Here is a 12,817-nt window from a genome sequence, read left to right as displayed (position 1 = left end):
CCTGGCGTCGTAGCCACCACATGCCATTACAATACCATATACTGTAGTGATTCAAAACTGATGGTTCTTAGGACCATATAATGTTTTCTTCTAAACAATATACCCACTGTTAAAATTGTCCAAGTTCTACAGCAATTGTCCAAGTTCTACAAACCGTGGCCTCCAATACAATGGTAGATTTAAACATATTTTTGTAAGAAGTTGTTGTGTAGTTAGTATTTCCATTTCATACTTGTACATTATCTTCAGTTATAATTTATCAAGGGAAGGGGGTTGTCTAGCAGAATGTTACAAACTGAGGGTTTGTCCACGCTTCCACTTCATCCCAGGGAAACCCAATCTTTAATGCTGAATCAGAAATGCCTAGGAAGCATGAGACATGTGGAAAACCTCTTGGACACGTGCTTTTTAAGCATGGGGCCAGCAGCAGTGAGGATGAGCCCTTAGAGACAATTTGCTTTGACTTTCACAGTTTAATCAGAGTAGAAAATGAACGTGGTCCATTGGCTCAAAATCAACATGAAACTTTTATTACGCTTCACATGTTCAGATATATTTAGTCAATAGCTTGATATTCCACAGCTGGTTTTCGTTTGTGAGTGTGGTTTTAACACAAGCACAGAATATTGAAGAGCCGCCACAGGAAATATAAGCTATTTTAGAGTTTTAACTCTACTATCAAAATATCTACTGTTGTAATCTTCTGTGGTGTTATGTTGTAGTGGGTAGAGAACTCACATTATAGGTGACTTATTATATGCCAATTATCAGATAACTAGGATATAGTAGGGGTCAATCCAAATACCACAACTCCTGCAAATGTTTAGAGATTCCTACATATGGATATGAATATAAATGCATTGCTGTTTCAAGGAAACACCATGGGGTGAAAAGGAAACAAACACAGTAGGAACAAAATTGCACTCATGTTGGATTTTCTCATATTACCTTGTCTTTCTCCAAAGCCAATATACTAAAGGCATAAATTTATGTACTGTATTAATACGGAAAAACACACTGTTCTAAATTATAATCTGTTCTATAGATTCAGACCTCACAGTGTGATGATGAATAGTAAACCTCTGCATAAAGTCACATTATTGTTGTTACAGAACACAAATTATGGGTCAAGCCCATGTTACTATTCTGCATACAGCAGAGAAGTTCTCACTTTTAGCTCAGCTGCGCTAAGTTCAAATTCATAATTTTATTCTTTTTTAAAAAATATAACTTATCTGAGTCAGGAAAGATAGCTATGGGTTGGTTCAGTACACAAATAACATTTATTTTCATGAGTGTCTTCTTTCCTGTACACATCAAATTTAAATGCATTTATTTGGGGAAGTAGTTGAATATAATGTTTGTTTCATTTTAATCTTTTTGTAAGTTCCTTGGCATGCTTTTTCTTTTTTTAAAAAATCCAAAAGTTACCAACTAATAAGCTAATGATAAGAACAAAGAGGTTGGTGTGCTGCTTGCTAAAATATTTATATTTCTCCACAGGAGGACTTCAATATCTGGAAACTGGAAGACAAACACTGGATCTGCAATGTTGGAACAAATTGCCATGTCAGATAGGTAGATGAGTCTTGATGCAATAAGAAATCATGGATGTGCCTAATTGAAATAATAATAATAATAATAATAATAATAATAATAATAATAATAATAATAAATAAGAAGGAAAACAGCTGAAATTATTAGGAGTGTTGTGGTTGTTGTCATGTGCAGCACCAGCAAACTTTTGCTAACATTGCATCTGCTCAAAGTTTGAGTGGATGGAGAGCAGACATTTAAAGGAGAAACTAGCCCTTTAATAGATGCTCTGAAAATTCATTATCCAAGAGTTTCTATCCTTCTCTTTCAGCTTTTGCTTTCCATTGCCATTTATATTCTTACTTGCATGGAAAACATTGAAAAATTCTTTTTAAAACATTGATTAACTGTTTAAAATCAACATCAACTTGATACCAATAATGTTAATATTTCCCCCCTACTCCATGCACCTTGGCCCTCTTCAGTCATTCTGTACACATAAAATGTATGACTGGAGAAAGAGGGTAATGGAACGAGTCTCAACTTCATGTGTCCTGCTGGCCTTCCTGACATTCATGTGTATAAGCTATGTGCACATAAGTGTGCCTTTTGAGATCTTCTGCAGAAAAGGTTGAAAATTCTGCTGCCCACGCACCCCATTGTTAAGCTCGGGGTGGGGGGGGAGGGAATCCTATTCAGGTCACAATGTTTCAGGACTTCAAGATACTAGATTATTAGCTCTGACAAAAGAAACCCGAACATTTAGAACAGCTAGTTCATGTTAACAGCTTATAACAGTAGGTGTTCTATGCTCCGAGGCCAAAAACAAGAGAGTTTTCATGCATGACTTTATTAAAGTAAACTTTAAAATTTCATATCTGAGCTTGTAAACTATAACCCAGTCAATTCAATTGTTGAGATGACAAAGATAAGTGAGATGCACATCATATCCTGAAAGGTGGAAAGAGGCAATAAGACATAGCTTCCAGAAAACAGTAAAGTGAGAAGATTATAATTCCACATCTTGAAGGTTATTATGGGAAATGATGACCAATTTATTCCTACCCCTTTTCAGAGGGTCAAACTAGATGTTACAAAGATACAGTTTCCCAATTTATATTTTTAACTGAAAATCAGGAGAAGAGGCTGTTGAATCCCGTTCTCCCCAGCCATTTCTTCTCTCAACTTCATTTCTGCCGCCTACCAGCTGCTTTCCACCACCAGCAGGAAAATTATAAACTGTAGTTTGGCCCTAGAGTGTGAGAGCAAAGGAGAAGTACCCTTTTGCCAAAGTGGAAAAAATTGGAAGTGGCCCCTGTGGTGTATGTTAGAAATTGTATGCTTTGGATCTGCATTAGATTGCATCTGTCACATGCCGGACTCCTAAAAACAACACCACCATGCATACATGTTTTTACTGAGCAGCCCTTAGGTTCAAGGCAAGCCTTCCGTTCTCAATATTTGTTTCCATATGCGGCTATTTTTTCAGCTTTATGCATTGTATATGAAAACTGACTTCAATAAGATCTTCTGAGTGTTTCTTTGGTTTCATAGGAATAGCCTTTCAAAATAAGGTTCCTTTGTTTGGTTTGGTTTTTCTCCAGATTTACCATTAAAAGAAACAACACTTCTCCTAGATTCAAGAGACTATAGCACTTTACAGCAAGAATGGCTTATAAACAAATAAAGCCGGTTATGACGGTCAGCACTTCTACAGATGTTGAATTTGACATGCATCCAAAAAGCAACTTCAGAAATGAAGTCATACGAGAAATAAGCCACTCCTTTCATTCCACAGGATTTCATCAATAATTGTTCAGAACATTTTTGCAAATGTCTGCACTTAGCTTTTTTATTTAAAGAGAAACCATTCTACTGGAGCAGATTTCAATTAGTAACAACTATAAAGGTAAAGGGACCCCTGACCATTAGGTCCAGTCATGACCAACTCTGGGGTTGCGGCGTTCATCTCGCTTTATTGGTCGAGGGAGCCGCTGTACAGCTTCCAGGTGATGTGGCCAGCATGACTGAGCCGCTTCTGGCGAACAAGAGCAGCACACGGAAACGCTGTTTACCTTCCTGCCAGAGCGGTACCTATTTATCTACTTGCACTTTGACGTGCTTTTGAACTGCTAGGTTGGCAGGAGCTGGGACAGAGCAATGGGAGCTCACCCCATCCTGGGGATTCGAACCGCCAACCTTCTGATAGGCAAGCCCTAGGCTCTGTGGTTTAACCCACAGCGCCACCTGCGTCCCAGTAACAACTATAGATAGCAGGATAACCAGTGTGGTGCTCTGCGGATGTTGTTGAACAACCGTTCCCATAATCCCTGACCATTGGCCATGTTGACTGAGGCTGATGGGAGCAATAGTTGAACAACATCTGGAGGACACTTCCTTGGCTGTCCTTTAAGGGTATTCAGTTCAAAGCACATCTGGTTCAATCAATCAATCAAGCTTTATTACGGTCGTATACCAGCTATTAAAATAAAAATGCTTTACAGGGCTATGGGGGTTGTCATTCGGGGTGGATATAAGAGTCTATAAGTTTGAAGCGGCTATGTTTCCAGAAGGCGGGTCCAGCTGGCCTTTCCCCTGGTGCTGCTCAAAGTTCTCAGTTTCGTGCCCGAGCGAAGGAACTACTTCCCACAGTCCAATCCCGCGTTTACTATTCCAATGGCTGTCTTGTTCTGGGGGGGAAGACTGGTCCTGCAGATCTGGGTGCAGAATCTGGCTACCACCCGAGTTAACTTTTGCTCCTTTCCTAATAGTAGGGCCTTTAGTTTGGCCTTATCTGGGAGGTCGGCCAGGCTCTCCAGAATGGGGGCGATGGTATCTCTACGTACCTTATCGAACAGAGGGCATCTAAAAAAAAGATGTTCAGGGCTGCCTACTTCCCCCAACGGGCAGGAGCAGAGTCTCTGCTCATATGGGATCTTTCCGAATGAGCCTAGCAGCACTGGCGAGGGCAATGCCGAGCTTCGGGCGAGTGTGAAGGCTCTTCTTGGGTTTCTGGATTCAAGATAAAAGAGATACGCTGCCGGGGCAGCGGCGTATTTCTTGTTTTCAACTATATTGAAATCCGGGGACCTCATGCTGTCCAGCTGTCTCTCCGTGTCCACAATTCTTTGTCTGACCTCAGATTTCGCTTGGTCTATGCCCATGGCCAATAGGGCTTGAGGTGAGAAGCCCAGTTTCTGGAGAGTGGCCTGGACCTCAAACTGCCAGCTGGACTGAAATTGGTCTCGAAGGATCAGAGGGGCCAGACCTCGAGGGTGTGATTGTAGGGTCAGCCATTTATAAATTGAGGTCAGTCTGATATGAGCCTCAACCCTCATTTGCCCTGTTTCTAGTCTTACCCAGGCATTTGGGACACACCTGGGAACCTGCAGTAGGGCTCTGAGAAATTTTGATTGGACTCTCTCAAGTAAGATGAAGGAAGGGGAAGGTGGGCCCAAGAAGATTCCATAGGTGAGCTGGGACAATGTTTTGGCCCTGTATAGTTTTAAGGCCGCAGGGACGTAAAAGCCTCCTTTTGATCTGTAGAAGTTGAGGATTGAATTTGCAGATCTTTTTCCGGCGCTCCCTGAAGATGTTATATGGATTTTGTTTGATCCTGAGGATTGGACCACCATCCCCAAATACTTGTAACTTGAGACTTGTTGTATCTTATGACCTTGGAGCTCCCAATTTCTGGTCCTTGGTTTCTTCCCGAAGGCTAAGATCTTTGTCTTCTGGTAGTTTATTATGAGGCGTTCCATATCGCAGTAGGCTGCTAGTTTCCTTAAGGCTCTTCTTAGCCCTATGGGGGTTCTAGAGAGAATTATGGCATCATCGGCATATAGAAGAACCGAAATGTGCCGGTTTGCAATCTTCGGGGGGTGAAAGTCAGGGCTGTTGAGTGTGTCCACCAGATTATTTAGATAGAAATTAAATAATAAGGGGGCCAAAAGGCACCCCTGCCTGACACCCCTGAAGGTTCTGATGGAATCTGTTAGATGCCCTAGACGACTGCATCTGACTCTTAGGGCCGTATTTGAGTGCGTTGCCATTATTAGGAATAGAAGCCTTCTGTCAATAGTAGTGGCACGAAGTCTGTCCCATAGTCTTGTTCTAGGGACAGTATCGAAGGCTGCTTTAAAATCCACAAAGGCGGCGTAGAGTGAGGCCTGCCCCCCTGAGTTGTACTTTTCTATTAGGTGTTGTAATGTTAAGCAATGATCAGTTGTGGATCTGCCGGATCTGAAGCCTGCCTGTTCTATAGCTAAGATGTTTTCATTTTCTATCCACTCTTGGAATTTTAGGAGTAAATGCTTCGCATACAGCTTGCTGACCACGCTAAGTAGGCTGATCGGCCTATAGTTTGATGGATCCTCTCTATTACCCCTCTTGTAAAATGGCACCACTATGGCTGTGCCCTAGTCCCTTGGGATACGGCCAGTGTCGTCTATATGTGTGAAAAGGGTGGCAAAGAAAGGAGCCCACCAGTCCAGATTTTAACATTTCAGGGAGGATGCCATTGGGGCCTGGTGCTTTGGCAGTTTTCAATTGATTTATATATGTTTTCACTTCAATTTCGGTAACTTCAGGCCATTTGTCCAGCTCTTCCAATTTAAGGTCCTCAGTGGGAGACTCGACATCCTCATACATGGATTGGAAATGGGTGACCCAACGATTAGGTGGAATGAAAGGGGACAGGGGGGATGTGCCACTATGCGAGCCGGGAGAGACCAGTCTCCAAAATAAGGACTGGTTTTTTGATTTTGCTGCAGTAATTAATTCTGTCCAGCATTTCTTGCTATAGTTGGTCTTTTGATGGAATATCCGAGCTTTATATTCTTTTTTTAGGGGCACATCTGGTTGATTTTGGTAAGTCTGACTTCCAATCAAGCAGGTTTAGCATCACAACCAATTTTCAGGCTGCTTACCATGTTTTGCAGTCAAACACCTGTTTGACCACATGTACATGCACCAGGGACCTTCAGTCAGTGCTAATTACAGGTTCATGTGCTGATATGTTAGAAATGACCATGTTTTGCTGTTTGCACATGTTCTACTTTTATGGTTTGAAATATAATTGCTTTATGTTACAGTCCCACTAAAAGAAAGACTGACAATGAACTGAGGGCATTAGGATAAGTGAACTTGCCGGGGTGAGGGAAACTCAGAAGCACAAGATATCAGATGAGTGTCTCAGATCTGGTTCACTTATGCAACAATCTCCCTTAATGATCAATTTGATCATCAGAAATATTTGGAGAAGGTTCTATAAGAGCTAATATGATGATTTGTATTAGCACCAAGGCATGGTTACAATCTAAATTCAAACTAATATAGCTAGATCACTATTGTGACAAGATCACGCTTTTGGCTAAAGTGAGCTTCTTTTCACATTCCAGGTACAAGTTCTGGATTGACAGCTGTTCAGAGATGTTTGGAGGTTTGGACATATGTGCTGTCAAAGCAGTTCACGGCAAGGATGGGAAGGATTATATTTTCGAGGTGTGGTATATGCTTTTCCTCTGCCAACACTGTTGTTGTTGTTGTTGTTGTTGTTGTTGTTGTTGTTGTTGTTGTTGTTGTTGCTGCTGCTGCTGCTGCTGCTGCTGCTGCTGCTGCTGCTGTAAGATAATAAGGAAAACCTCTGCTCCTAAAGGTTCCACTTGCCTTTTTTTGCATATTGCAGTAAATAGCACTGCTTGTGGGGAAACACAACTGTTTCATGAGCTTGCTAGGATCAAAATACTTGTATTGTATTTCCCTAATCCTTCTGCTTTCCATTTAAGTGAACACACCGCTACTGCTTTAGTGCAATATTTATAGGTAACCTTTTCTCCCAAAATACATCTTTATATAAAAAGGGAAAATAAGGATACAGTAATATTCTCCCTCCCCCCTTTAAAAAAGTATCCTGCATTATAATTAGATAAAACATACTATTGTATGCTACTGAACAATCAAATGTCTGTCCCTGAAGTTTGTGGGATAAACAAATGTTCTTTAATTCATGCAAAGCACACACCACTTTGGATTACTTAGCAAACAGACTAGGATGATTTTGAAGTTTGGTAAGTCCATCTGCCCAAGGATGCAGACTTTGGCTTGGGTCCAAAGGTGTCTAGTGGAAGCAGAAGGACACTTTACTCACATGAGTAGATTTTCACAGGTCTCCTCCCGATGCTGCACGCCATTCCCAAGTTTCTCCCAACTCTCAGGACCAGTTTTTTCAATAGGCGCTTGGGCTGTAGCAGGAACAAGAGGCCAGAAAAGCCATATTCCATCAGCAGAATGTTGCTAGCAGTTCTTAGTGCCCAAGCTTTTATTTTAATGATGTGGTTTACATAGTCTTAAGGCCCATCACAGTCAGGGTTCAGGCTTTGTTATGGGTGGGACTGAATCAACCTTGGTCACCCAGATCAAGAGGACAGGGGAGAGTGACCATATCATTATTACTGTACTTGATCTCTCAACAGCTTTTAATGCCATTGACCATGATATCTTCCTTTATCAGCTCTGTGAAATGTGAAACAGGGGCTGTGTTCTCCCTCCAGTTCTCCCTCCAGGATTGGTTTCATTGGATAGCATTGGATTATTGTCTCAGAGCCCCTGGGTGTCGTGGGGTAGGGTGTCGCAGGATACAATGCTGTCCCTAGTGCTATTTAACATCTACATGAAGCCACCGGAAGTGGTCATTGGGAGTTTTGGGTGACTTAAGTTGTCTGATGCCACATCATATCACAACCATACCACATCAAGGAGCCATACCACATATTCTGCCAAGGACCAGTTGAAACCACCCATCCAGTTTTTCTTGCAAGATGCTTTTTAAAATTATACTTTGGCTTAGTTTCCTTCCCATGTTACAAAAGAAAAATTGAGTGACTTCCACAAATCTCCTCACCTTTCCTGATGAACAAAACTGAGATTTGGACATAGAGAATTTTAATTTTTTATTATTAATAACAACAACAATGATAATGATACCCTGCCCATCTGGCTGGGTTTCCGCAGCCACTCTGGGTGGCTCACAGCATATATCAAAATACTCAATTTATTTACAATCATCCACAGCACAATATGGATAACAACAATGGTCTCTAACATAAACATATTACAAAATGTAATGTAGCATAAACAAATTACAAAAATGATATTTCACTGCCTAATCAGCTTTTGTTTCATCTAGGTTATGGATTGTGCAATGCCTTTGATTGGTGAGCATCAGGTTGAAGACAAACAGCTTATTACTGAGCTGGTTGTGAGCAGAATGAACCAAATGTTGTCTAAAACACCTATACCATCTCCTCAGAAACCAACTGCCACTCAGCAGCCACAAGTAAGGAATGCAGACACTCTTCATAAACACATGCAGGATTTCAGTAGATAAATGTCATGATGATTCAGGACGCGTTGAGCTGTTGTTATTAAAAGGAAGTGGATAGTAAAAATGGAGTGTGATTTTCGTGCTTCCTTAGAACATAATTTCAAGCATCATATACTATACTTAAAATATCCAAACAAGAGCTCATCAATAAAGTAATGACATTACTTTGGGCATATAAATGACATTAAAGGTAGGTTTCTGAATGTGTTACAGTGGGATAAGCTGAATCAACAGTCTTGACTGCAGTTTGCTCCAATGTGCTTTGTTTTCATTCAGCTCTTTAAGTAATCATCAAGGCTGGTACAGAGGGCTCTGTGCATCCATGGTTATGTGGCCATGCTGGTTTTACTTTTATTTTATTTCTTTAAAATGTTTATATGCTATCTTTCCCAAGCTCAAGGCTGTCAAAATGCTATAAAATACTATAAAATTGTAAATAAACATATAACAACAATGTAACTTAGCAACTAAAAATATTCTCAAGACAACTATGCAATCAAATCAGCCTCCAGAAGCCACTCAAGTAGTTTGCAAACTTTATGGAAAGCAATAGGCTCAGTAATTCTAGAGCAGGGGTCCCCAAACTATGGCCCGTGGGCCAGATGCGGCCCAATTGGCCTCCCAATCCGCCCCACGACGACCCCCGCCGCCCGCTGCCGCCGCCTGCTCTTACGGCGCGCAGCACGACGGCGCATTTCCAGTTCGGAAAAAAGCACCAAAAATCGTTTGTGCGCATACGTATGGGCCTCTCCTGACCCAGAAGAGGTCATTTCCGGTGCACTTCCGGGTCGGGGGGAGGCCCATACGCATGCACACAAATGATTTTCGGCATTTTTTCCGACCTGGAAGCGCGCCACCGCGCCAGTAAGTATGTGTGTGCATGCGCACTGGCGCGCACTCCCCCACCCTCCGGTCCACTGCGCTCACACTCCCCTGCCTTCCGGCCTGCCACGCAATTGGCGCAGCGGGCACTGGCCCAAAGCCGGGTAAGTCTGGGGACCCCTGTTCTAGAGCCAAAGGAAACTGCAGCAAAGGGTAAAAGCAGCAGAGTCTGATCAGATGAGTTTATAACCAGCATAGTATTCATAGTTAGTGGTCATTTACTCTGAGGTCAAAAGAAAAAGAAAGAGCTCCTAGCTGTCCACAGTTTCTTTTTGCACCTGTGACATACTCCATCTGAGATCTGTTCTTAGATTGTGGAAGTGAATCTAGTATGCTAATAGTCAAATATTTTCTCTTGGGGGGAAGCCCAATAGATGAGTTTTGTTTCCTGCTCAGACTTTAAGGACCTTTCCTCATGTTACGCTTGTCATGTGAAAACTACTGGAAGAATTTCAATATGCAGTGATTCACTGCATGGATTGCCCCTGTCATCTAGAAAGTTCCCATGCCATTGTTAGCCATTCCATGGTTGCCCACTGCTATAGAAACTCTACATGATGGAAGTGTTCCATATAGCTAGTCTTCTATGGCTACCATGCAGAGGCTGTTTCCTGTGGTCTTCATATTTTGTAAATGTGCCATGGAGACTGGTCCTGACAGAACCTCCCATCAGGTTTAGTTTACTACTGAACCGAAATAAAAAGTTTAGCTACTGACTTTGGTTTGATGTTTTTGCTGTTGTCCATCTGAATCTGTCTGTTTTGCATGCATTTCATTTCACCAAGCACATCTAATATGAAGGGACTCTGTTCACTCTTGCTCCTGGTTGTGATTCAGAACGTCATTTGAGACAATGAGCAATAGTCTGTGTTTTTGTGTCTTATTTTGCTTTGATTTCAGCCATTGACTGTTTTGGGGTATCACAGGGACATTTGGGATCACAGCATATTGATTCCTAAGGCTAGCTTAGGTTGAACCAGAAAAGGTAAAGCTATCACTTTGCCATATTGTTGCTGTGACATTTCAGAATATGCAAGCAACTGATGACCACATACCATAAATCAATCAATCAGTGTCCTTTTCATTACTTCCTCATGTTAGTCATCACCTCTCATGGTGATCAGGTCTGGAGGATGGGGATAAATTTGAAAGAGAATTAACTCCTGGAAGATACCACCCTAGTGCAGAGTGATTCAACTGTAGACCATAGTCCTGTGAACATAAGTGTGTGTTCAAAGAAGCAATGGAAAAATAAATTGTGCTTATGGTAGCTGCTAAATGGCAGTAATTGGACTGAAGTGTTGTGATGCAAGTTTCAAAGATAAACAAGCAAGCAAAAAAACTATATTCTGAAAAGGGGCCCACAGCAGTTAAGCACTAAGTTTGTGGTGCACCTCAAATCGGCCTGTTCTTGGAGGATAGTGACTGGTTTTTGTTTAAAATTTTGTCATGTTCTCCGAGTAAAGAAGTAAAAAAGAATGCAATTCCACAGAACCAAGTGGTAATGCTTCTGTTTTGTACTGTGCCACTTGAAAGACAACACAAAATTATTTCAGTCCCATCTAACCACATACAGTGACTAAACTTCATTGTAAAGCGGCTTTAAAAGAATAGCCACATAAACCAAAATAGAGAAATTACTTTCTGCTATAAAAACATTTTTCACATTTAGATCAAACTATGCTATCCTATGTAAATAGTTACTCATTATTGTTGTTGAAGATGAGATCATTTTCCAGAGAAGATCAGCAGACAAAAAGATCAGCACATTTATAATTCCTCTGCAAGTAGAAAAAAGAGGATGGGTGGGAATTAAAACTATTTTTAATTCTTAAGGAGGCAAATTCCTGCCCTGTTGTACAATGCTGATATTCATCTAAAGAATTTCATTTTCAGATTTTCAGTACATGAAAGTAAATGGAGGTCAACAGCAGATTCTGAATTTCTTTTAAGGGTTCTAAAATTATATAGATACTCTTAAGTGATTGTGAGGGTTAACTATTATTTTTCCTAAGAGCATAATGCAAGCTAATAGATTTTGGTGCATTCTTTTAGTACTTTATAATGCAACTGAGGATGGAGTAGCCCTTAAATATGCTATAGTACATCAATCTGTCACTACTGGCACACTGGGTCAGTGCATCTGGCTGTTAACCAGAAGGTTGCTGGTTCAAGCCCACCCAGTAATGGTTGTGGGCAGGATTCCCTGCATCGCTGGGGGTTGGACTAGATGATCCCCAGGGTACCTTCCAACTCTGCATTCCTATGATTCTACGATCATACTCTTTAGTACTTTAAGCATGAATTCTGTTTTGTGGGATTTCAGGTTACACAATTTGAAAGCCAAAGCCCTCAGGGGCTCAAGTTCTCATTCAAAAGCATCTCTTTCATTTTTAACCTGTGTATCCATGTAGCTTTTTCATTGTATCAATCAGCTCTCAGCACTAACAAGAACACAGTTTAGTGGCAATCTGTTGCCTACAACCCTGTAGCTTCCTGATATCCTAGTCATCAACTGCAGTTCAGGCAGGTGGCGTATCAGCCCCATCACCATTCTGAGAAGAAAACCTGTCCTCTTGTACTGGTAGGAGAAGCCTCCAAGCTAAAAACTATCCTGAGTTTCATTTCTGAAAACACCCTTTGTTTTAAGAAACTTCAGATTTTAGCGCCATCTCGTGGAAATCCTGTTTTGAACAAGAGTCCTTACATTCTGTTTTTAGGGGCAAGTTTTAGCACATTGAACTAGTTTATTGAGGGCTATAGAATACATTTCCAAATTGAATGAGCCAGAAAGAAAATTTTGTTTCTGCTTATTTTGCCAGCTTTGATGGAATGCTTATGGGCCATTATCCAGTGTCTATGGTGTTGTTAAACTGCTCAACTGATCTAAGCTGAATCAATGAAATCATAAACAGTGACTGATCAAACTGAGCTGTTTGTGTCTGTCTGGGATCCTGACCGTAAACATTTGCATAAGCCAACCTATGCACTGGGTTTTATTAACTATGCTTAGAA

The 12,817-nt window shown here is 41.2% G+C and overlaps 1 protein-coding gene across 1 annotated transcript in view; it reads left to right on the top strand.

Moving 5' to 3' along the window:
* SYN2 (synapsin II) overlaps window positions 1–12,817 on the top strand; it is a 152,167-nt gene that overhangs the window by 122,959 nt on the left and 16,391 nt on the right. The window contains exons 8-10 of the mRNA XM_035106223.2: window positions 1,504–1,578; window positions 6,936–7,038; window positions 8,723–8,872. Of these exons, the coding sequence (XP_034962114.1) occupies window positions 1,504–1,578; window positions 6,936–7,038; window positions 8,723–8,872 (328 nt within the window). The remainder of the gene's footprint in view (window positions 1–1,503; window positions 1,579–6,935; window positions 7,039–8,722; window positions 8,873–12,817) is intronic.

The sequence above is a fragment of the Zootoca vivipara genome, chromosome 2 (genome assembly GCF_963506605.1).
Source record: "Zootoca vivipara chromosome 2, rZooViv1.1, whole genome shotgun sequence".
NCBI lineage: Eukaryota > Metazoa > Chordata > Lepidosauria > Squamata > Lacertidae > Zootoca > Zootoca vivipara.
Note: the sequence above shows the minus strand (reverse complement) of the source record. Positions and strands in the feature narration are given on the sequence as shown.